This window comes from Nomascus leucogenys, chromosome 4, assembly GCF_006542625.1.
Source record: "Nomascus leucogenys isolate Asia chromosome 4, Asia_NLE_v1, whole genome shotgun sequence".
In the NCBI taxonomy this organism is placed as follows: domain Eukaryota; kingdom Metazoa; phylum Chordata; class Mammalia; order Primates; family Hylobatidae; genus Nomascus; species Nomascus leucogenys.
In genome coordinates, this window is record NC_044384.1 from 32,835,349 (window position 1) to 32,861,398 (window position 26,050).

The following is a 26,050-nucleotide window of genomic DNA, read 5'->3' on the forward strand; positions in this document are numbered from 1 at the left end:
GAATCAACCTGTGGGGCGCAGCAGTCCACCTGGCGTGGACCGTCCCGACTGGCTGCCTTGGGCCGACGGAATGAATTGGTATTGGGGCGGGGCAGCCCAGGGGCCAAGGGTGGCAGGGCTGGAGCCCCGGGCGGGCCTGGGGCTGGCTATATAAGGCCGGGCTCTGGCAGGGGAGCTCCCTTCGGCGTTGGACGGACGGCGCACCGCGGAGGTCACTGCAGGCTGCGGCTCCACATCCCGAGGAACAGAAGCGGGCCAGCTCAGCTGTCTGCAAGGACCGGCGTTCCAGACCCAGTGGCCCGCTGCGCCGAGGACCCAGCTCGCTCCAGGTGGTGGGGACTCCCCGCCCCGAGGCCTGCGGTCCGCGAGGACCAGCGCCCCGGAACCAGTGGCCCACTGCTCCGAGGACCGAGCTCGCTCCAGGCTGCGACTCCACATCCCCAGGTCGCTGCCTGGCGACCGGGCAGCGAGGACCGGCCACCCCAGACTTCGTGTGTCCCGCCGCCCCGAGGACAGAGCCGCGACCGCCAGGGCAGCGACGCCCGCACAGCTCCGGTGAGATGGCGGCAGGGTCCACTACGCTGCGCGCGGTGGAGAAGCTGCAGGTGCGTCTGGCCACTAAGACGGACCCCAGAAAGCTAGAGAAATATTTGCAGAAACTCTCCGCCCTGCCCATGACGGCAGACATCCTGGCGGAGACTGGAATCAGAAAGGCGGTGAAGCGCCTGCGGAAGCACCAGCACGTGGGCGACTTTGCCAGAGACTTAGCGGCCCGGTGGAAGAAGCTGGTGCTTGTGGACCGAAACACCGGGCCTGACCCACAGGACCCCGAGGAGAGCGCTTCCCGACAGCGCTTCGGGGAGGCTCTTCAGGACCAGGAAAAGGCCCGGGGCTTCCCAGAAAACGCGACGGCCCCCAGGAGCCCATCTCACAGCCCTGAGCACAGACGGACAGCGCGCAGAACACCTCCGGGGCAGCAGAGACCTCACCCGAGGTCTCCCAGTCGCGAGCCCAGAGCCGAGAGGAAGCGCCCCAGAATGGCCCCAGCTGATTCCGGCCCCCAACGGGCCCCTCCGACGCGCACCGCTCCCCTCCCGATGCCCGAGGGCCCTGAGCCCGTCGTGCCCGGGAAGGAACCCGGAAGAGGCCACGCTCACGCAGCTCAGGGCGGGCCTCTGCTGGGTCAAGGCTGCCAGGGCCAACTCCAGGGGGAAGCCGTGGTGAGCCACAGCGAGGGGCACGAATCGTCCCGCTGGGCTTCGGCTCACAGATCGCCTCCTGTGCAGGAAAGCCAGTCAGGGAGGCTGCAGGCGGCCGGCGCTGATTCCGCCGGGCCGAAAACGGTGCCCAGCCCTGTCTTCTTAGAGCTCTGGGACCCCTCAGCGGCCTGGATGCAGGCCAACTACGATCTGCTGTCCGCTTTTGAGGCCATGACCTCCCAGGCACAGCCAGAAGCACTCTCCGCGCCAACGTTCCAGGAGGAAGCTGCTTTCCCTGGACGCAGAGTGAACGCTAAGATGCAGGTGTACTCGGGCTCCAGGCCTGCCTGCCAGCTGCAGGTGCTGACGCTGCGCCAGCAGTGCCTCCGGGTGCTTAGAAACAATCCGGACGCCCTCGGCGACGTGGGAGGGGTCCCCTACTCGGTTCTTGAACCCGTTCTGGAAGGGTGGACGCCTGATCAGCTGTATCGCAGAGAGAAAGACAATCACGCACTGGCTCGAGAGACAGATGAATTATGGAGGATTCATTGTCTCCACGACTTCAAGGAGGAAAAGCCACAGGAGCACGAGTCTTGGCGGGAGCTGTACCTGCGGCTTCGGGACGCCCGAGAGCAGCGGCTGCGAGTAGTGACCACGAAAATCCGATCTGCACGTGAAAACAAACCCAGCCGCCGTCAGACAAAGATGATCTGTTTCAACTCTGCGGCCAAGACGCCTCAGGATGCTTCCAGCAGGCAAGGGAAGTCCGCAGGAGCAGCTGACCCGGGAGATGGAGGGATCAAGCCAGCCCCCAAGCCCGCAGGAAGCAGCCAGGCTCCCTCCAGCCAGGGCGCCGGGGGGCTCGGGGACGGCGGCGGGGGCGGCATCATTAGCGGCGGCAGCAGCAGCAGCAGCAGCAGCAGCAGCAGCAGCAGCAGCGTCCTTCACCGGCTCCCTGAGGAGCGGGCCAACCCCTGCCAGAGCAGCAGCAATGAGCACGGGGCGCCCGCGGCCAACACCCGGAAACAGGCTGCCAAGAAAGTGGCCCCGCTGATGGCCAAGGCAGTTCGAGACTACAAGAGAAGATTCTCCCGACGATAAACTCAGGACCTGCCTTACAGATAAAATCTGGGGGGAGGAGGACCAATGCAAAGTCAATGCGGGTTGGGGAAGGAAACCTCCAATGGGCACCAGAACCCTTGGCTTGGTGCAAACTTGAGCCTCTGAATTCTGCAGGGGTCAAGTGCTGGCCCTGTGACTTTCGCCTCCCACACCCAGCCACTGCCTCCCTGCTTGGAGGACACCTCAGAATTCAGAAGATATTCTGAACGCATTCGAATCAATTCTACTTTGGTGGTTCACTGATTGTTTTCTAAAAAACGCCCTCGTTGCAATCATAAATCAGGTACAAGATGTGACGTTCCCTTTCGTCTTCCTTTCTTGGGAAATCATCGAGTGCATAAGGACTTCTTAGACACAAACTCTCAATCCATTAGTCGACACTGATAACTGCGACTACGCAGAAGGTTTTGTTGCTGTTGTTGATTTCTTTTAGATAAAAGGCCGGGCATGATCCTGTAATCGCGAGCCGTCCTCCTCTGGGAGGCCGGAGGAAAGCAGCTCGCTTGAGCCCAGGAGGTGGAGACCAGGCTGCGCCAAACGGAGAAACCCCATCTCCACAAAAGATACCAAAATTAGCCCAGCGTGGTGGCACGGCCCCTGTTGTCTCAGCTTCTTAAGGGGTTGAGCCATAATCCTATTTGCTCAGTTGGCTGAAGACCTTGCCAGGAAGCTATGTATTTCCTCATGTTATATTTTTGGAAGGAGTAACATAGGAGTCCAGTAGACTTAGGAAGCAAAAAATTTAATGCTTGGAGATAACTGTAGCACTTTCCCCAAACAGACTCCCGGAAGTTCAAGTGCCTAGCTCTTAAAAACTTCTATTCTTAGGAGAGAAAGCCCCATCTATATGCTCAATCATATCACAGGGTTGCACGCCCTCCTAGAAATAATCACTGACAAAACTGGCGGTGTTTTGACTCTTTTTTCCTAGCAGAAAGGCCAAATAAAAATGCCATGTATCAAAATAGACTGGCCTTGGACTCTTTCCTCTCACCTGAATAACGGGTTGTGAAAGATTCAACTTAACCAATTGTTGTCTGCAAATAGATTTTCAAAAATAGGTGGTCAAAAATATGGTCAGTGACCTTACAAAGTTGGCAGATGTGCCTGTACACGTTTGGCAGAGCTTTAATCCTATGTCTTTATTTGAAAAATCACTTCCAGCTGTGGGAGAATTCAATACCCTCATTGTACGTTTATTGCTAGTAATAAGAACTTGCTTGCTGCTCCCCTGTGTATTACCATTGCTCCCACAAATGATAAAATATTTTGTTGCTACCTTGGTTCATCAGAAAACTTCAACACAAGTGTATTACATGAATCACTGTCACTGTGTCATGTAGAGAGACTTAAAAAGTGATGATGAAAGTGAGAACTCCCCCTAATAAGTGAGATTCTCTGTGGGGGAAAATGAGGTGGGATACCACCACTTCTCCTGCTGCCCACCCCCACTCCCACCGCCCCTGCCACCTTGCCTAGTTTATAAGACGTGTGGTAAGGGAGAAAGCAAAAAGTTAAAAGGAAACAAAAGTAAGATAAATAGCCAGATGGCCTGGAGCCACCACCTGGTCCTCGTAGTTAAAGAAAAAAATTAAAAAATCTACCCCTGACCTAAACTACTTTTGTTATCTGTAAATTCCAGACATTGTATGAGGAAGCATTGCAAAACTTTCTGTTGTGTTAACTAATGCATGTAGCCCCTAGTTATGTCCCCCATATTTGCTCGATCTATCATGACCCTTTCACGTGGTCCCCTTAGTGTTGCAAGCCCTTAGAAGGGCCAATAATTTCTTTTTTAGGGAGCTCAGTTCTTAAGACGCAAGTCTGCTGATGCTCCCAGCCAAATAAAGCCACTTCCTTCTTTAACCCGGTGTCTGAGGGGTTTTGTCCACATCTCGTCCCTCTACACTTTAGTTACTTGCAGATCAGTTTCTTCATATCAGACCTTGTTGTTAAGCTTTGTTAGGTAAGGGATATCTAAAGTAGCCTTTATTCTAGGCTGTGCCTGGCTTTGCTTACTCTTATGCATAGCCTTTCTTGGAGCTCTACTAAATGCTCTTCTGTCCCACAAAATTTCTCCACTTAAGTTGGTCACAATTCAAATGTCTCTAAATGTTATGAAAGCAGTTTTATATGTTTTTCCTCTATGTATGTGCAGCCCAGTATTCAGCCAAAAGTCAATAATTGTGGAGCTCTTTTTTGCATAGCTCCTCCTCTCTGAAACTATTCCCTCCCAGTTCTAACCAACTCAGTCTTCCCAAACTCCAATCTCTATTGCTTCATCTTAGCAAAACTGCTGTGCATTTTTTTTTTTTTGAAGTTTCGCTCTTGGGTTGCCCAGGCTGGAGTGCAATGGAGCACTCGGTTCACTATAACCTCCGCCCCCCCAGTTCAAGCAATTTGTCTCCCGAGTAGCTGGCATTACAGGCGCCCACCACCACACCCAGCTAATTTTTTGTATTTTTAGTAGAGATGGGGTTTCACCATGTTGGTGAGATTAGGCTGAAACGCCTGACCTTCAGGTGATCCACCTGCCTGGGCCTCCCAAAGTGCTGGGATTACAGGCATGAGCCACAGTGCCCAGCTGCTTTTTTTGGGTTCTCCTTCCAGAACCAGAATCTAGTTATTGCTTCCAAATAGAAGGTCTTCTCTCATAATTACATTGTCCAAAAAATCACATAATCCAATGCTTGAAAAGAGTTTACTCATATATTTAGTCCAGTTTTCTAGTTTCTTACAGGAGACCTGGTCTGGTGCCAATTATGCCATCTCAGTTGAAAGTAGAAGGTCATATCAATTTTTTAAAATGTTTATAGGATGTATTTGGGTGGTGAAATTTATACTTTGGGTATTTAAAATTAAAAACTGGCCAGGCGTGGTGGCTCTCACCTGTAATCTCAGCACTTTGGGAGGCCGAGGCAGGCAGATCACTTGAGGTCAGGAGTTTGAGGCCAGCCTGGCCAACATGGTGAAACCCCATCTCTACTAAAAAATACAAAAATTAGTCAGGCATGGTGGCGGATGCCTGTAATCTCAGCCACTCAGGAGACTGAGACAGGAGAAAAGCTTGAACCTGGGAGGCGGAGGTTGCAGTGAGCCAAGGTTTTGCCACTGCACTCCAGCCTGGGCGACAAAGAGAGACTCTGTCTCCAAAAAAAATTAAAAGTAAAACCTAACAAACATTATTTTTACAAAAGAAAGCAAGTATGTTTTGACACAAAACATGAAATACACAAATTTATGTCTGTATATTCTCAGTTAGTTTTTAAAAAAAAGGTTCCAAGAGTACTAATGTGGCATTAGCAATGTGTTCCAGGTTGTCTAATTTGTCTCTTTTGTGGTCCAAGTATAAGAAGAAAGTGGTTCAATAGCAGCCACAGCATTTTAAGAGATGCCCACGAGGCTGTAGCAGTAGTCAGAATTGAAGGGGTTAATCTTCCTTGTATATGAGCAGAACAGAGCACTTAAAATGTAAGAGTTACTTAAAATTCAGCTTAGCTTTATGGTTATTTAGAGTTTGTTTAATTAGTATTTAGAACTGCACATTTTTTATAGCTATTGGTATTTCAATAGATGCTTAAATGTTTGAACATTTGAAGTTTAATAAGCTTCAGTTATTTGAAGAAAAGCACTGATGTAATTAAATTTTCAATTACTCTTTTTTTAGGAGCCCATGCAATTAATAAAAACTAAGGCATTTTAACAACACTCATGACCTTACTAATTAGCTAACACAGTCCATATTTTGTAATATAAAAGGTTTACCAAGGCAGAGTAACAACTTTTGAAAAGTATGTATAATGACACATGAGAATAAACAAACATGACTTTGTTTTAGGATTATTTTGTGCATACACATGAATGTGTGGATCAATTCCAGTTTTCCAAAAACCATTATCGTGCATTGACTCCAATTATTATTTTGTTTGTTTTTAATTATGCGGTCAAATTAAAAACAATGACATAATTCTTTGGCCTTAGAGCATTATAGAGGATTCTTACATTCAGTTAAGAAAAAGAAAGTGGCAGAGGTATACAGATTATGTACAGTCTTATTTGTATTAAACACTAAATTTAAAATGGAGTAGGAGAAAAATCTCTATTTCATATCTTTGCTACCAAAAGATCACCAGCAGCATCAGAAGTAAAACATAGAAGCTTGTGATACAAATCTGTATTAGTCACAGCTCTCCAGAGAGGCAGAACAAATTATATAAACATGCACACACACACACACATGCATGCACGTGTGTGTATAAATATATGTGTGTATATATATTTTTTACTAGATTTATTATTTACTAGATTATTTTGTACTAGATTATTACTTTTATTAGATTATTTATTATTTACTAGATTTATTATAGGGAATTTATAATTATAATGATTTATTATTATAACACTCATGTGATTATAGAAGCTGACAAGTCCCAAGATCTGCAGTCAACAAGCTGGAGACCCAGAAGAGCCAATGATACAGTTTCAGTCTAAGTCTGAAGGCCCCCGAACCAGGAGAGTAGATGGTGTGGTTCTAATCTAAAAGCGGCCAGACTCAAGACTCAGGAAAAGCCAATATTTCAGTTTGAGTCCAAATGCAGAAAAAAAAAAACAAAACAAAACACTGTCCCAGTTTAAAGACAGTCAGAAAGGAGGAATTCCCTCTTACATGTGGGAGGATCAGTCTTTTATTCTATTCAGACCTTTGACTGATTGGATGAGGCCAATCCACATTAAAGAAGGCAATCTGGCCGGGTGCGGTGGCTCACACCTGTAATCCCAGCTCTTTGGGAGGCTGAGGCAGGTGGATCACGAGGTCAGGAGATGGAGACCATCCTGGCCAATATGGTGAAACCCTGTCTCTACTAAAAATACAATAATTAGGCCACGTTCGGTGGTTCCCACCTGTATTCTCAGCACTTTGGGAGGCCGAGGCGGGCGGATCACCAGAGGTCAGGAGTTTGAGACCAGCCTGACCAACATGGAGAAACCCTGTCTCTACTAAAAATACAAAATTAGCCAGGCGTGATGGCGCATGCCTGTAATCCCAGATACTTGGGAGGCTGAGGCAAGAGAATCGCTTGAACCTGGGTGGCAGAGGTTTCAGTGAGCCGGGGTCATGCCATTGCACTCCAGCCTGGGCAACAAGAGTGAAACTCTGTCTCAAAAAAAAAAAAAAAAAAAAAAAAAGGGCCGGGCGCGGTGGCTCACGCCTGTAATCCCAGCACTTTGGGAGGCCGAGGTGGGCGGATCACGAGGTCAGGAGATCGAGACTGTCCTGGCTAACACGGTGAAACACCGTCTCTACTAAAATACAAAAAATTAGCCGGGCGAGGTGGCGGGCGCCTGTAGTCCCAGCTACTCCGGAGGCTGGGGCAGGAGAATGGCGTGAACCCCGGGGGGCGGAGCCTGCAGTGAGCCGAGATCATGCCACTGCACTCCAGCCTGGGCGACAGCGAGACTCCGTCTCAAAAAAAAAAGAAGAGGGCAATCTGCTTTTCTCAATCTACTGATTGAAACGTTAGTCTCCCCCAGAAACACCTTTACAGACAGTCAAGGATAATGTTGACTAAACGCCTGGGCACCCCATCGCGCAGTCAAGTTGACACATAAAATTAACTGGCAAAGCAGTCCCACTCCAAAACTTCTGGATCAGAATATGAATTTTCTTTTTCTTTCTTTCTTTTTTTTTTTTTTTTGAGATGGAGTTTCGCTCGTGTCCCAGGCTGAACGGCACGATCTCGGCTCACCACAAACTCCACCTCCCAGGTTCAACCAATTCTCTTGTCTCAGCCTCCCAAATAGCTGGGATTACAGGTGCATGCCACCACGCCTGGCTAATTTTTGTATTTTTAGTGGAGATGGGGTTTCATCATATTGGTCAGGATGGTCTGGAACTCCTGACCTCAGGTGATCTGCCTGCCTTGGTCTCCCAAAGTGCTGGGATTACAGGCATGAGCCGCCACGCCTGGCCTCAGCATATGAATTTTCAAAACCTCCCAGGCGTTTAATGTGCGCACTAAAGACTGAGAAGCTCTGCAAAAGCATGATCAATTTGCTAGTCAGAAAAGAAACTTGCCAGAGTTCTTGCTCTTAAGGAGCCTACAGTCTACTGGGATGGGGGGAAGAAAGCAACCAGTAAACATTCAAATATAATTTCCTGGGATAAGAATGGTGTGGTGATATCTACTCCCTAAATCAAGAAGGGACACTTTATTAAATTGGTAAAGGGGCTGGTCAGAAAAGACAAATTTAGATCCTAAAGAACAAGAATTTAAGGGGCAGAGAGAGAGCATCTCATCAAGGAGACCAGAAAGAAATGTAGGAAACAAAGAGACGGTAGTATCATGAAAACCAAGAGAAGATGGCCTTTCTAAAAATAATCAGTAGTGTTAGTGTCACTAATCCCATTTAGGCATATCTCAAAACACCAGTACCATGTTTTACAGAAAGTAGGCACTAAATTGTGTTTATCGTATGAGTTAATGAATAAATGATATAAATTCAAAAGCATCTAATACCCCCTCTCATGCTCAGCCACCAGACCCTACAATATCCAAAGAAATAACCATACTGAAAACTAAATTTGAATATGTAAACATGTGTGACAAATGCCTAGCTTGAAATCAATTTAAAAAATATTTTAGATATAAATCATATGTTAGTCAGTTTTTTAAATATTCACTTCTCTGAAACCACCCTCTGCAATAGCAACTAGTAGGATTCTTTGTACCCAGTAGGCACTCAATAAATATCTAAATAAACAGTGTTCTTGAGACCACTTATCTCTGCTCCCTCCCAAAGCCTTATTAAAATGATGGTAAAAGAATAAAAAAATCTATGACCCAAACCAGGCAAGCTGGCTCACACCTGTAATCCCAGCACTGTGGAAGGCTGAAGTGGGAGGATTGTGTGAGGACAGGAGTTCAAGACTGACCTGAGCAACATAAGGGACCACCATCCCTACAAAAAATTTAAAAATTAGCCAGGAATAGTGGTGCATGCCTGTGGTCCCAACTACTCCAGAGGCTGAAGCAGGAGGATGGATTGAGCCCAAGAGGTTAAGGCTGCAGTGAGCCTTGATGGCACCAATGCATTCCAGCCTGGGCAAAAGGGTGAGACCCTGTTTCCAAACAAACACAGAAAGAAAGAATGAAAGAAATAAAGAAGGAAGGAAGGAAGGAAGGAAGGAAGGAAGGAAGGAAGGAAGAAAGAAAGAGTCAGGCGTGGTAGCTCATGCCTGTAATTCCAGCACTTTGGGAGGCCAAGGCGGACGGATCACCTGAGGTCAGGAGTTCAAGACCAGCCCGACCAACATGAAGAAACCCTGTCTCTACTGAAAAACAAACAAAAAACAAAAAAAAACCCCACAAAATTAGCCGGGCGTGGTGGTGCATGCCTGTAATCCCAGCTACTTGGGAGGCTGAGGCAGGAGAATCACTTGAACCTGGGAGGCAGAAGTTGCGGTGAGCTGAGATTGTGCCATTGCACCCCAGCCTGGGCAACAAGAGTGAAACTCTGTCTCAAAAAAAAAAAAAAAAGAAAGAGAGAGAGAGAAAGAAAGAGAGGAAAGAAAGAAAGAGAAAGAGAGAGAAAGAGAAAGAAAGAGAAAGAGAGAGAAAGAGAAAGAAAGAGAGAAAGAGAAAGAAAGAAAGAAAGAAAGAAAGAAAGAAAGAAAGAAAGAAAGAAAGAAAGAAGAAGGAGGGAGGGAGGGAGGGAGGGAGGAAATTGACACATGGGAAGCAAATGGATAAACACCAGCTGACTTAAAGCAAAGAAAGCCAAAAGCAAAGAAAACCAAAAATAGAGAAAACCAACACCTACAGGGAAAGAAGCCAATAAGAAGCAGAGGCCAGGCACAGTGGCTCATGCCTATAATCCCAGCACTTTGGGAGGCTGAGGCAGGTGGATCACTTGAGGTCAGGAGCTCAAGACCAGCCTGGCCAACATGGTGAAACCCTGTCTCTACCAAAAATAAAAATAAAATACAAAAATTAGCCAGGTGTGGTGGCATATGCCTGTAGTCCCAGCTACTCTGGAGGCTGAGGTGGGAGAATTGCTTGAACCCAGGAGGCAGAGGTTGCAGTGAGCCGAGATCACGCACTGTACTCCCGCCTGGTGACAGAGCAAGACTCCATATCAGGAAAAAAAAAAAAAAAAAAAAAGATGAAGCAGAAGGAGAAGGAGAAGGAGCAGAAGAAAACATATATCTATAACAGAACCCTAGAAAGTTACAGGAATGGGGACACCAGGTTCCTCTGGAGTCATCAGGCACCTCCAAGGGCAGAAGTGAGGTATAAAGAGCATGCTGAACAGAGTATTGCAGATTCCCTCCCCTTCTCCAATCAGGTTACAATTCCTCCCCTACCCAGGCAGAAGATGGGACTACCAGGACTACCTGGACTACCTGAAGAAAGGCATAATTCAGTGGAAGCGTATATACTGAAGAGAGAGGTGAAACCCCATCTTCCATTCCCTGCTTTCACCCCCACAAAGTCTTCCTCTGTTCTCTCCAACACTGCTGGCAACCAAACTTATTTTGCCCTTATTCCCTGAAGGAGAGCATAGAAATGAAAGGCCTCAGAAAAAAGACCTACACATAACTGACATTTGGCATGCCCCAATGAAAAGGGCCCTGGTACCTGATTATCCTACAGAAAAACTGTCTGTGTGAGACAGGCCTCCTCTAAAACACAAAAATTCTAATTAACTTTTAGGTGTCTTATTCTTTTTTTTTTTTTTTGAGACAGGGTCTCCATGTGTCGCCCAGGTTGGAGTGCAGTGGTGTGATCACTGCTCACTGCAGCCTCAACCCACCGGCCCCAAGTAATCTTTCCACTTTAGCCCTCCAGGTAGCTGGGACCACCAGCACTTGTCACCATGGCCAGTTCATTTTGCTTATTTTTTGTTGAGAAGAGGTCTAACTATGTTGCCCAGGCTGGTCTCAAACTCCTGGACTTAAGCAACCCTCCCACCTCTAACACAGGGGTGGTGCCACCATGCCCGGCTAACTTTCTATTTTTAGTAGACACAGGGTTTCATCACGTTGCCCAGGCTGGTCTCGACCTCTGGCCTCAAGCACTCCACCTGCCTCGGCCTCCCAAAGTGTTGGCATTAGTGGTGTGAGCCACCATGCCCAGCCTAGGTGTCTCATTCTTAAAAATAAATGGACAACCATGTATCACTGACTTTTGAGGAAAATATCCCACATGAAAAACAAAACCACAAATTAAAAAATACAAAAAGGAACATAAGGGAAAACAGACAAAATGTTAGAAGAGAGAAAGAAAAAGAAAAGAAGGAAGGTGCCGGGAGCAGTGGCTCATGCCTGTAATCCCAGCACTTTGGGAAGTTGAGGCGGGCAGATGATGAGGTCAGGAGATCAAGACCATCCTGGCTAATACGGTGAAACCCCGTCTCTACTAAAAATTCAAAAAATTAGCCTGGCGTGGTGGCACACGCCTGTAGTCCCACTTACTCAGGAGGCTAAGGCAGGAGAATCGCTTGAACCCGGGAGGCAGAGGTTGTAGTGAGCCGAGATCATGCCACTGCACTCCAGCCTGGGCAACAGAGCAAGACTCCACCTCAAAAAAAAAAGAAAGGAAGGAAGCAGGGAGGGAGGGAGGGAAGGAAACAAAGAGAAGGGAGGAAGGAAACAAAAGAAAGAAAAAGAAAGGCAGGCAGGCAGGAAGGAAAGGAAAACCTCCTCAGAGAGACAAAAGAAACCATGACATCTTGCAAGAACAGGATACAGTGAAAAAGGAACATTCAGCCATCAATAAAAAACATACCTGGGCCGGGGGCAGTGGCTCATGCCTGTAATCCCAACAGTTCGGGAGGCTGGGGCAGGTGGATCATGAGGTCAGGAGTTCGAGATCAGCCTGATCAATATGGTTAAACCTCCATCTCTACTAAAAATACAAAAAGTAGCCGGGCGTGGTGGTATGCACCTAGAGTCCCAGCTACTCAGGAGGCTGAGGCAGGAGAATCGCTTGAACCCAGGAGGCGGAGGTTGCAGTGAGCCGAGATCGCACCATTGCACTCCAGCCTGGGTGACAGAGTGAGACTCCATCTCAAAAAAAAAAAAAAAAAAAAAAAACCATACCTGCAGGCTGAGTGCAATAGCTCATGCCTATAATCCCAGCACTTTAGAAGGCCTAGGTGGTGGGTAGGGGAAGATCACTTGAGGCCAGGGGTTTGAAACCGCCTGTGCAACATAGTGAGATCCCTGTCTCTACAAAAAATAAAAAATTTAACCAGGTATGGTGGTGCACATTTGTAGTCCCAGCTACTTGGGATGCTGAGGTGGGAGGATCATTTGTGCCCAAGAATTCAAGGCTGCAATGAGCTAAATCATGCCAATGCACTCCAGCCTGGGAGAGACTCTGTCTATCTCTAAAAAAGAAAGAAAGAAAGAAACTGGGGCCTAGCATGGTGGCTCATGCCTGTAACCCCAGCACTTTGGGAGGCCAAGGCAGGTGGAGCACTTGAGGCCAGGAGGTCGAGACCAGCCTGGGCAACGTGGTGAAACCTCGTGTCTACTAAAAATAGAAAGTTAGCCGGGCATGGTGGCGCACCCCTGTAATCTCAACTACTTGGGAGGCTGAGGCATGGGAATAATAGCTTGAACCTGGGAGGTGGAGGTTACAGTGAGCCAAGGTCGGGCCACTGTTGACAGAGCAAGACCCTACTCAAAATAATAAATAAATAAATTAATTAATTAATTAAAAAAGTAATGGAGCAATGCCTTCTCAATTGAGATGAAATCAGTCCCAACCTAGAGTATTAACGTCAGCCAAATCACCAATCAAGGTGAGAGGAAAAGTTTCATAGATACTGTGTTTACAAAGCTTTACCTCCCATATATCTTTTCTCAGATAGTTATTGGTTGATATTTTTCACTACAAGAGGGATATAGGGCAAGAAGGGGGAAGACATGGAGCCCAGGAAGCAGGATTTCTAACACAGGGAAGGGAGGAAGGGATTTCCTGGGGGAAAAAAAAAAAAAAAAAAAAAAAAAAGCTGTATAGTAAGCCCAAAGAGCAATGAGTTGACACAGCAGGAGAATCTCAGAGATCCAGAAAGGATGCCACCCAGTAAAAAAAAAAAAAAAAAAAAAAATAGGACTTAGAAATTACCTGATGAGCTTCCCCACACTGAGAATTTTACAGTTCTGTTGGAAAGGAAAGGAAGGAAGTGGTACCAGATATACAGAAAAGTGGCCGGGCGTGGTGGCTCACGCTTTGAATCCCAGCACTTTGGGAGGCTGAGGCGGGCAGATCACGAGGTCAGGAGATCGAGACCACGGTGAAACCCCGTCTCTACTAAAAATACAAAAAATTAGCCAGGCATGGTGGCGGGCACCTGTAGTCCCAGCTACTCGGAGAGGCTGAGGCAGGAGAATGGTGTGAACCCGGGAGGCGGAGCTTGCAGTGAGCCGAGATTTGTGCCACTGCACTCCAGCCTGGGTGACAGAGCAAGACTCCATCTCAAAAAAAAAAAAAAAATACAGAAAAGTAAACCAAAGAAGAATGCATTGGTTAATATATGATTGAGTCTTGTCCCAAAAGTTAAATAAAATATAAAATATAACCAAAGTGCACTGTATGGCTCAGCTCTAAATAGTATTTACGCAATCGGATTAATATTAATACTGAAAATTGATTTAATGAAAATTATGATAGAATTTCTCTCCGTGTTGAGAGAATGAGGGAAGGGAAGTACATACTGATGGTGGGAGGAGGCCAGGGACAGGGAGAAGTAGAAGAGAGTTCAGTGCTCATCTTCATAAAAGTGAGTAGACTATAACTGAGAATGAAAAATCAAGCTTCAGGAGTATGAACATCGCCAGGCGCGGTGGCTCACGCCTGTAATCCCAGCACTTTGGGAGGCCAAGGCAGGCAGATCACCTGAGGTTGGGAGTTCGAGACCAGCCTGGCCAACATGGAGAAACCCCGTCTCTACTAAAAATAAAAAATTAGCCTGGTGTGGTGGTGGGCGTCTGTAGCCCCAGCTACTCAGGAGGCTGAGGCAGGAGAATCGCTTGAACCCAGGAGGCGGAGGTTGTGGTGAGCTGAGATCACACCATTGCACTCTAGCCAGGGCATCAAGAGCGAAACTCTGTCTCAAAAAAAGAAAAAGAGTATAAACATGTTATTTTGAAGAAGCTGCTACAAGTCGAAGTAGTTGCTTCTGGGGAGCAGTAATTAAGTAAGGTCCAGTTGAGGTGAAGCAGGAGACTCAGTTTTTTTCAAATTTTGTTGAACTATTATAATTTTAAGTGATGTGCTGCCATTATTTTGTTAAAAATTAAAAATTGAAAATATATGTGTAAATAAATAATTTGAAACAACAAAAATAAACCAAGTACAAAGAAAATATTCCAAAAATCCCAGTATAGTAGATGATGTAGGTGATCAGAGTGTCTTGTGGACGTGCAGTCCTCTTTATATCTAACACACTGGATCACATCCCCTCCTCCAGCTTCTCCAGATCCCTACTCAGCACAATTCCTTGCACACAGACCCCAAGAGATCAAACCATCAGTGAGCATACCTAAATATTGCTCTTAGCACTATCTAGGGACTAAAACAAAAAATAAGGCTTGAATTCCTGTGTTGCTTTCAAGTTCCAAGAACAGATAACAATATAATTAATCCAATTAAATACTAAATGTATGGCATAAATGCTATGGAGTTGTCAGACGTCAGATTAGGGAGAATGTGGCTGGAGCACTGAGAGGCAACACAGAAAATGGAGAGGAAAAGCATGGAGGCGGAGGTTGGGCTTTATTGCAGTGCTTTGTAGGTCTTGTCAAGATTTGGAGGGTTTATCCCAAGTGTAATGGAAAGCCATTAAAAGGATCCCATTAAAAGAGTGGCACTATTTTAAGAAAATCACCCTGATCATTGGATGAAGGATGGACTGAAGAGAGGCAAAAACCAACGGGGAATAGCTAAGATGCTATTAACGTGGTTCCAGTGACAGGGCATGGAGGTTTAGATCAGGAGGTGGATGTGAATATATGGATTATTAAAGATACATTATAGAAGTAGAATCGATAAGATTTGCTGATGTCTTCCTCTTGTAGAGGACAGAGGAGAGGGACTAGGAGAAAGGAGGAGCTAAGAATGACCCCCAGAATTATGATTTGAGCAATCGGATGAATGGTGGTTTCACTGGGGTGGTTTCCCCTATGGGGAAAGACTGGGAAAGGTACAGGTTTTAGAGAGGACAGTTAAAAGTTAAGCATTAAGCCAGACACAAAGGCTCACGCTTGTAATCTGAGCACTTTGGGAGGCCAAGGCAGACGGATCACTTGAGCCCAGGAGTTTGAGACCAGCCCAGGCAACAAGGTGAAACTCTCTACAAAAAATACAAAATTTAACCAGGTGTGATGGCACATGCCTGTGGTTCCAGTTACTTGGGAGGTTGAGGTGGGGGAATCACCTGAGCTTGGGAGACGGAGGTTGCAGTGAGCTGAGATCACACCACTGCATTCTAGCCTGGGTGACAGAATAAGACCCTGTTGAAGAAAAGAAGAAGGAGAAGGAGAAAAAGGAGAAGCAGAAAAGGAAAAGGAGAAGGAGGAGAAGAAGTAATTAGGCATTAAACAAGTTAAGATGCAAGGCATAGTGGCTCATGCCTATAATTCCAGCACTGTGGGAGGCCGAGGTGGGAGGATCACTTGAGCCTAGGAGTTCAAGACCAGCCTGGGCAACATGGCAAAACCCATCTCTACTAAATATACAGAAAAATTAGCCGGGCATGGTGGTGCATGCCTGTAGTTCCTGCTACTTGAAAAGCTGAGGCAGGAGGATCCCTTGAGCAGGTTGAGACTACAGTGAGCCATGATCGCACCACTGCACTCCAGCCTGAATGACAGAGTGAAACCCTGTCTCAAACACACATACACACACATACAGACACACACAATGCAGATACTTGCAACACCCCAGTAGATATGTCAAGTAATCAGTTGATCCATTGTCCTATCCATATTTTATCTTCTGGATCATTGGTCTGGGGCTTAACAAAGAAGTCCAGTTGAGGTAGGTTGGGGGAGTTTTTGGCATATAGATAGTATTAGAAGTTTGGTCGAGCACGGTGGCTCATGCTTGTAATCCCAGCACTTTGGGAGGCCAAGGCAGGCGGATCATTTGAGGTCAGGAGTTCGAGACCTGCCTGACCAACATGGAGAAACCCCATCTCTACTAAAACAAACAAACAAATTAGCTGGGCATGGTGGCACATGCCTGTAATCCCAGCTACTCGGGAGGCTGAGGCAGGAGAATCGCTTGAACCCAGGAGGCAGAGGTTGCAGTGAGCTGAGATCACACCATTGCACTCCAGCCTGGGCAACAGAGCAAAACTCTGTCTCAAAAAAAAAAAAAAAAAAAAAAAAAAGAAGAGGAAGAAGAAGAAGAAGTCGAAGTCGGCCAGGCACAGTGGCTCATTTTATCCTAGCACTTTGGGAGGCTGAGGGGGGAAGACTGCCTGAGCTCAAAAGTTCGAGACCAAACTGGGCAACATGGTGAATCCCCGTCTCTACTAAAAATACAAAAAATTAGCTGGGCATGGTGGCGCGTAACTGTAGTCCCAGCTACTCGGGAGGCTGAGGCAGGAGATTCACTTGAACCCAGGAGGTGGAGGCTGCAGTGAGCTGAGATCATGCCACTGCACTCCAGCCTGGGCGACAGAGCAAGACTCTGTCTCCAAAAAGACAAAATTTTAAAAGATAGTACAAGAAGTCATGAAAATATATGAGAACGTTTACGGCTGTGTTTTTCAAACGTAGAGTTCGTTCTTAAAGTGCAAGTTTCAAGAAATCATCCCAGGGGCTTTCTGATTCAGTGTCTTCATGAGGCTCAAGAATCTGCGCTATTAAAGGGTAACCCAAAAGATTCTGAGGCAGGTAGTTCATGCTCAGATTAAAATAAGCTTAAGTACAATCCGGAGGTGAGGAATTAGCAACAACATGTGTAGCCAACCTTTTCTAGAAGATGGAGAGAAATGAACAGAGGCTGGTAACTACAGAGGGGTATGAAGCCAGAGGGTTACCTTTTTGTGTATTATTAGTCTTTAAAAGGTAGGAGATACTAGAGCTGTGGTTCATAACCTTGGCTACACACTGTAATCGCCTGTTGAGCTTTCTAAAAATATTGATGCATAGGACTCATCCCAAGCCAGTAATTCTGAACCTCTAGGAATGAGATCCAGGTAGAAGTATTTTTTAACTTGAATTTTATTTTTCCTTCCCCCCCGCCCCCACATTGTTTTTATCTCCCCAGTGCCTGGCAGACAAGTGTGTCCTCAATTCATGTTCATCGCTGTGGAAAGAATTGCTGGCCAGTAGCAGGTGATACAGACCACAGTAAACCACTTAATGTATTGTAGAGCTCATATAATCTTCGTGTGAAAAAGATTACAGTCCAATTCCCTGACTTTCAGAAGGAGAAACTGAAGCCCAAGAGGGGAATTAAATGCCTAAGATCTCTCGCCTTAGTAATGGCAAATCAAGATCAGAAGCCAATATTCTAACTAACTCCCAGGTCAATGTTTTCCTGTCTTTCAACAATCTAATTTTGACCACTCCCCAAATCCATTCACCCAATCAAGATCCAGTGTCTAATAACACCTCCCCCTCAATACCTCATTTCCTCAATCAGGAACCGACGCTGCCGTCCCTTTCATCCGACCCGTTGTCACCCCCAAACCCGCCTGTGTCTCATTTATTTTTCCCTCCATCATGGCTGCAAGCCCAGCCCGGGATTTAACCACACAGGCTGAGCGCCTCTCACTGCGTTTGCGCTGCTCTAGTAGCGGACTCTGTCGCCATAGCAACCGGAGACTCGGAATCGCCCTGCAGCAACAGCAGGCGAGGGGTTCTTGGTATAGTCATTTTTTATATATGCGTTCCTTACCGCTTCCCGCGCCTGATGCGTGAATTTGAGGGTCTGGTAGGAAAGCTCCATCAGACACTGTGCTAGGACCCTAGAGAAGGGAGAAAAGGAGTCAGTTACTGGGCTGACCGGTCGATCTAAGGAACCTGGCGCTTAACCAGCCCGCCCCTTTCCGGATTGGCTAGATCCTAGACACGCCCGCCAATCGCTGGCCACAGAAGGATTCTTTTAACATGCCAATCAATGTTAGACCATGCATGTTTAATCCAGAGTGTTTGCGTGACACTGGCCAATGAAGAGATCGAAGAGGGAAGATTGTTAGAGCATGGGGCGGGCTTTGCAATTGTTTCGGTTTTCTCAACTCGTTTCTAAAATACAAGCTGACCCAGGGCCATATACCATATTTGTCCTTGATTTCAGCAGTTGTTCAGGCCTTTGCGACCCAGTGCTTCTATGCCCAAGACTATATTTTGACGTCCCGTCTTCTACTCCCTGGATTAGGATAAAGGTTTGGAAATCTATTCTGCTTTTCTTTGAAATTCTCTGTGCATGGTCTATCTAGACTGGACGAATCTGCTGTGGACACTTTGGTTGTCAAGAGCCTTCTGGGATGCAAACTGTGCATCATCAAACTTCCCCTTCTCCTCCAATTCCTTTCACATCAGACCTGTTCTCATTAGACGTGGAAAAACATGGACGTGTTGTCCTCTGCTCTATTTTCTTCACGTGTTAATTAGTCTGTTTCTTCAATGTCTTTCCCTTCTGTCTCTCTTGCTGTGAATCCTATTCCAAATTATCCCTTCATCATTATCTTCGGTCTTCTTCATCCATTTCTTCTTTCAGGATACAAAAATATTCAAGTCTCCTCAATCTACAAAAAAAAAAGTTCTCATAAGTGTTGAACTGAATCACCTCTCTCCCATTCAGGGCAAGCTTTCTGAAAGGACTAGCTATCTTCTTCCTTATTTCCTCACCTTCCACCCATTTCTCAACACATTCTGGTTCTGCTCCTTTGAAGCAGTTCTTGCCAGAGTCGTCAATGACTTCCTAATTGGGGAATCCGATTATAGATTATTTAATATTCTTTATCTTATTCCAACTTGGCACCATGTGAAATTGTTGACCACTTTCTAATTAATAATCATAACTGTAACTTAGTAAACATCTACAGCACCAATGTACTATGTGATTTACTTGGCTATCTAATATAATCCTAACACAACATGGAGAAGTTATTAATGCCCCAATTTACAGTTATGCAAACAGGCCCAAAAAGCCAAATTATTAATAAGTAGTTCTAGATAGAGTTAGGATGCAAACCTGTTTCCTGACTGAAGCCAGTGCTCTTTTCACTATGCCTTGCTTCCACCCTTCCTGTCCAGTCTCACCTCTAATTCCCACCTGGATACAGGCAACCCCACTCTAACACAAGCGAACTGCTTACAATGCTTGTGAACGACCAATGAGTAGTTTATTTGGCTTGGAGGACCACTCTCACCCCTGCTGCATAAGAAAAGTCTATATTGCTTGCTAAGACAGCTCAAATATCACCTTCTAGGATAACTCAATGGCGTTTTCTCCTAACAATCACTATACTTACCCTAGGCAAAGCTTAGGCAGAGAACAAATTAGTTCCTGATTCCGCAACATACTTTTCATACTGCACTGATCACATTGTTTTGTTGACATGGTTTTCAAAAAGTTAAAAATGTGATTCTTTGATATGAATGAACACCTGTCAATGATTTTGCCTAACTCATTAATGAGGGAGCCAATAAGATGGTAAAGCTGGTTTAAAGAGCATTATAAGGAACTGAATATTTACAGACATTTTTAGAAAACAATGTTAGTATAGTGTCCCTTAGCATCTACTGGAAACTAGTTCTATGGTTCTCACTGATACCAAAATTGGGGATGCTTATGTTCCTTATATGAAATGTCATGCTACTTGCATATAAGTACGCACATCATCCTGTATACTTTATTTATTTATTTATTTTTATTTTTATTTATTTATTTTTTTTTGAGACAGATTCTTGCTCTGTTGCCCAGGCTGGAGTGCAGTGGCATGATCTTGGTTCACTGCAACCTCCACCTCCCGGGTTCAAGCAATTCTCTGCCTCAGTCTCCTGAGTAGCTGGGATTACAAGCGCATGCCACCACGCCCAGCTAATTTCCATATACTTTATTTTTAATTTTTATTTATTTATTTATTTATTTTGAGACGAAGTCTCACTCTGTTGCTCAGCCTGGAGTGCAGTGGTGTGATCTCGGCTCACTGCAACCTCTGCCTTCCTAGTTCAAGTGATTCTCCTGCCTCAGCCTCCTGAGTAGCTGGGATTACAGGTACCCACCACCACATCCAGCTAATTGTTGTATTTTTAGTACATGTGGGGTTAGACCATGTTGGCCAGGCTGGTCTCGAACTCCTGACTTCAAGTGATCCACCCCTCCCCCCGGCCTTGGCCTCCCAAAGTGCTGGGATTACAGGTGTGAACCGCTTCTCCCAACCCATCCCGTATACTTGAAAACATCTCTAGATTACTATAATACCTAATACAATGTAAATTCTGTGTTAATACTCATTATACTGCATTTTTTATTTGTATTAATTTTTATTGTTGTACTATTTATTTTTAATATTTTCAATTCTTAGTTGGTTGAATCCCCAGATGCCAAACCCATGGATACAGAGGGCCAACTTCATAAGACTGCTAGGTTAGATACAAAACTTGTTAATGTCTTACAAGGCAATGAAACTATAATCTTTGAAATTGTCTTTTCTAAGGGACGCAAATCTGTTAGTTAACATTTTGCTACAGAAATGTTTTCAAGGAGCTTCTTCCTCTGGCCATATCAAGTAACTAGTACTGGACTAGACCTGCTACTCTAAACAACTAGAAAACTAGACCACTACACAACAAACTAGACAAGATAAATGAGAAATAGTTTTCGCAAATAAGACAATAGGCATCACAGAACTGAGATACAAGAGGGAAGAAAAACAATTAAGGTGAGCCCTACAATCATGCTAGATCTCTGTGTGGAAGTCCTTTTTGGACTTTAGTACAGGAAGAAGGAACAAAAATAGAGCATGTTAGCTTCACTAAGTTGAGAGGTAGAAGTTTGGGGATGCTAAATCAGGTTAAACTTGCAGGACAAATTGTTAACAGAAAGGAGTCCTGATACAGACCCCAAAAGAGGGTTCTTAAATCTTGCACAAGGAAGAATTCAGGGTGACTCCATAAAGTGAAAGCAAGTTTATTAAGAAAGTAAAGGAATGGCTACTCCATACGCAGGGCAGCCCTGATGGCTGCTGGTTGCCCATTTTTTGGTTATTTCTTGATGATATGCTAAACAGGGGGTGGATTATTCATGCCTCCTCCTTTTAGACCATATCAGGTAACTTCCTAACATTGTCATGGCATTTGTAAACTGTCATTGTGCTGGTGGGAGTGTAGCAGTGAGGATGACCAGAGGTCACTCTCATCGCCATCTCGGTTTTGGTGGATTTTGGCCAGCTTCTTTACTGCAACCTGTTTTATCAGCAAGGTCTTTATGTCCTGTATCTTGTGCTGACCTCCTATCTCATCCTGTGACTTAGAATGCCTTAACCATCTGAGAATGCAGCCCAGTAGGTCTCAGCCTCATTTTACCCAGCTCCTATTCAAGATTGAGTTGCTGTAGTTCAAATGCCTGACAAAATTACTGGAAAAGAATGAGTACACAGAAAAAAAATTCTAGAAATTTGTATAGGAGTCTCCTTGGGTCTCTGGATGGATTCTAACTTGTGTGTGCCAAGGATGAGAGTCTATGAGACCATACACATCAAAAAACGCAGAAAGAACAACTTCCAGAGTGCTGTAAGTAGAAAAATTACCATTACTCACACAGGCCTGAGAGAAATTCATAGTTGGAGTAGTCAGAGTACTACTCCAAACCCTGTTGGCCAAACCCTGACAAGGTTTAAAACAAACCTCAAAAGGATAGAGTTGATCTGCAAGTAACTTATCTGCCTGACAAAATAAAACCCAGCATTCTTTAAAGGAAGAAAACAAAATTTAGGTACTCAACAACATCTTATTCACAATATCCAACATCCAACCAAAATTGCTAGACATGCAAAAAAAAAAATTACAAAAGCAGAATAATGTGACCAACGAACAGGAGAAAAATAAATCATTAGAAACATATCCAGGAATTACAGAGATGATAGAATAGCAGACAAGGACTTTAGAATAACTATTATTGTAGTCAAGCAAGGAAAACTATGAGCATAATGAGACAGATAGAAGATATTATAATAGAACAAAATGAACTTTTGTTTGTTTGTTTGAGATGGAGTTTTGCTCTGTCACCACACTGGAGTCTGGAGTGCAGTGGTGCAATCTCAGCTCACTGCAACCTCCGCCTCCAAGGTTTAAGCGATTCCCCTACCTCAGCCTCCCAAGTTGCTGGGATTACAGACACGCACCACCACGCCCGGCTAATTTTTGTATTTTAGTAGAGACGGGGTTTCTTCATGTTGGCCAAGATGGTCTCAATCTCCTGACCTCGCGATCTGCCTGCCTCGGCCTCCCAAAGTGTTGGGATTACAGGCATGAGCCACCGCGCCTGACCCAAAATGAACTTCAGAAATTAAAAATTTACTGGATGAGCTTAACAGCTGATTAGAATTGCAGAAAAAGGATCAGTGAAGTTGGTAATGTAACAGCAGAAACAATCCAAGATGAAATATATGGAGAACAAAAGGCTGTATTAGATATGAGTTCTAAATTTCTTTTCAAAGAATTAATATGTCAGTATGTTCAATTATTTGCCTTCTACTTTTAAACTTAACTTCCTTATAAAGCAACCTTTTTCGATTACCTACTTCACCCTGACTCATTCCGATTACCTGCTACCTGCTCTGCCCTGACTCCTGCCAAAGCACTCACCCTTTAATTTAAATTAGCCAATCGGAATTAGTTTAACCTGTGCCGTCTAACCCTAGCCGGTAGAGAACGACACAGCAGCAGGCGCACCCCTTCCCCTCCCTGTCCAAGTGTGCGCTCACCATTGCTACATCTGTAAGGGTAGGCACCCTTCTATAGAAGTAACTTGCCTTGCTGAGAATTAAAAAGAAAATTTTATATTCGAGTGCTATTCCTTTTGCCACACTGAAACTTTATGTGTAACAGCTGGAAAACAAGAATAAACAGAGCCTTTTTAGGATAATATTAGGCATTCTAATGTGTGCAAAATTGACTCCAAAATGGAAGAAAGCAGCACTTTTTTTGAAGAAATTATTTACACACCTATAGTCCCAACTACTCAACAGGAGTGAGACTCTGTCTCAAAAAAGAGAAACAAAACTATACTATTTGGTGGATACGAAAATAGAGCTCAAGCCTACCATTTGTTTCTCAAGACATATTATTTTTATTTTTATTTTTTGCTTTTCCTCCCCACCCCTCCCCACCTCCAAGGCACATTATTTTTTAAAGTATTGAAAAAATATAATCCAATTTTAGTTGGAGAAAACCAATTATTCCACTTATTCTTTCTGTGACAGCAAGGATGTTTTGTAAGGTGATTTCTGAATGGGTTTTTTTATTTGTTTGTTTGTTTGTTGTTTTTTGAGATGGAGCCTGGCTTTGTTGCCCAGGTTGGAATGCAGTGGCATGATCTGGGCTCAGTGCAACCCCCACCTCCTGGATCAAGCGATTCCCCTGCCTCAGCAGCCCCCCAACCCCTACCCCCAGTAGCTGGGATTACAGGTGCTTGCCACCACACCTGACTAATTTTTGTATTTTTATTACAGATGGAGTTTCACCATGTTGGCCAGACTGGTTTCAAACTCCTCACCTCAGGTAATCCACCCACCCGCCTTGGCATCCCAAAATGCTGGGATTCTGAGTGTTTTTTAATCATAAGTTTTTTTGTTTGTTTATTTTTGGAGACAAGGTCTTGCTCTCTCAGGCTGGAGTGCAGTGGCACCATCATAATAGCTCACTGCAGCCTGGAACTCCTGGGTTCAAGTGATCCTCCCACCTCAGCCTCCCAACTATCTGGGACTATAGGAGTGTGACACCATACACAGGTAATTTTTAAATTTTTCTGTAGAGCAGGAGTCCAGCTATGTTAGCCAGGCTGGTCTCAAACTCCTGGCCTCAAGTGATTGTCCCAACTCGGCCTCCCAAAATGCTAGGATTATGGCTAATCATAAGCTTTTTGTTTTATGAACTCTCTTCAAATCATACATTAATTCATCAAACCCTTTCTCTCCTCGTCCCCTCCCTACCTTGGAATTCTGTCTTCATAGCCTCATTTATGTCAAACTGTCTTCAGCAGAGCTTCTCTAGGCATGCGAGATTGAGAGGGAGTTTTCAAGAATGACAAGAAATGTGCCTGCCTAACTGCAAACCTTGTGACAGTCAACTACAAGCCATCTCTGAATATATATTGTTAAAACTCCATTTTTTTATGTTTCTAAAAAATGTATCCTGTCATTCTTTAAACACTGTCAACTCTGTCAAAGAGAGAGAGCGTTTTAATCACACAGACATTCTGTGTTGGTATATATCCTCTCTGCCAAAGATTGTTGGAATTTAAGACTAAAGAGCTTTTATTGGATCTTATCCACAGACAGAGTGAAATCTGGTTTTTGCCCCATCACTGTGTAATTTTCTAATTTACCCTGAATGGTATCAGAATGTTGGCCCTGGCTTCCCAACTTCATCTCTGCTGCAGTCCTATTACTGGCCTTCCTGTAGCCCCACATAACAGTTCAGAGCTCTGCTCTGGAGTCATACAGGCCAGGGCTGGAATCTTGCCCCATCACTAACTCCTAATTTTAGGAAAGGTATTGGACCTGTTCAAACCTTGTTTCTTCATATGCAAAATGGGAACAGTAATAATCTCTCATAATGTGGTAGGGATTAAATGAGTCAAGGAGTGGAAAGGACTGCTTTACTCAAGTTTCCTTGATTTAGAGATTGTTTGCTTTTTTTGTCTTTAAGAGAATGAATAATCAACAAAACAAAGAGACTTAGCTCTGTTAGTTTTAAAAATGAAGCGGGTGTATTTTACTGGAAGGATAGCAGGGTAACCTATGTCATTAAGCCAAGGAAACATTGAGCAACAAGGTTCAGAAAGGGCAGAGACCAGTGTAGCTTCAGGGGCCTCACAGCTGTTCCCTTCACTCAAAAGTGTCCTGCCATTAGTATGACTCATCTTCAAACTTCTTTAGCCTACACATCAATCAGCTCAAACTTGCAAGGAAAAGAATGCCATCTCTGACCAATGGATGGACTTTTCTCTCAATCAGTGTTGCTTTCAGATCAAATCAATTGTGGCTAGCATGCAGGATCTCAGATATGAATAGGTCTGCAGGGCCTGTAAGAAGGAAAACAAAGTTGACATGCACCCCAAAAAGTATGTGATTCCAGTGCTTGGAAATGCCTGGCACACGATGAATACTTTATGGGTTTTGGCTTTTAGTGTTGTGACTGTTGATAGAATACCCTGTAAGTTTCAGCCTCCATACATTTGATTCTGCCATATTTTACCACTGAGATGACATCCCTTCTCTTTTTGAATGAAAATAAATCATGCTTTTCTTTTTTCTTTTTTCTTTTTTAATTGTGAGACGCAGTCTCATTCTGCCACCCAGGCTGGAGTACAGTGGCACAATCTCAGTTCACTGCAACCTCCACCTCCTGGGTTCAACAATTCTCCTGCCTCAGCCTCCCAAGGCACTACAGGTGCGCGCCACCAAACTCAGCTAATTTTTGTCTTTTTAGTAGAGATGGGGTTTCACCATATTGGCCAGGATGGTTTTGATCTCCT

The 26,050-nt window shown here is 44.9% G+C and overlaps 2 protein-coding genes across 3 annotated transcripts in view; one reads left to right on the top strand and one right to left on the bottom strand.

Annotated features, from left to right (window-relative positions):
- Window positions 1-19,091, bottom strand: part of KATNAL2 (katanin catalytic subunit A1 like 2) — a 219,792-nt gene extending 200,701 nt beyond the window's left edge. For both annotated transcript variants that reach the window (XM_030810487.1, XM_012506288.2), the window contains exons 1-2: window positions 18,888-19,091; window positions 18,242-18,311 (exon numbers count right to left, since the gene is read on the bottom strand). In XM_030810487.1, coding sequence (XP_030666347.1) covers window positions 18,242-18,292 — 51 coding nt within the window. In that variant the 5' untranslated portion in view covers window positions 18,293-18,311; window positions 18,888-19,091. The remainder of the gene's footprint in view (window positions 1-18,241; window positions 18,312-18,887) is intronic.
- On the top strand, window positions 22-2,878 carry LOC105739615 (elongin-A3). Its single transcript, XM_030810486.1, has one exon. The coding sequence runs from the start codon at window positions 561-563 to the stop codon at window positions 2,298-2,300; it is 1,740 nt and encodes a 579-aa protein (XP_030666346.1). The 5' UTR covers window positions 22-560; the 3' UTR covers window positions 2,301-2,878.
- Window positions 19,092-26,050: the final 6,959 nt, after the last annotated feature.

Bases quoted from the DNA above. Each gene is read 5' to 3' on its own strand.
- LOC105739615 (XM_030810486.1), top strand. From the start codon at position 561: ATGGCGGCAGGGTCCACTACGCTGCGCGCGGTGGAGAAGCTGCAGGTG.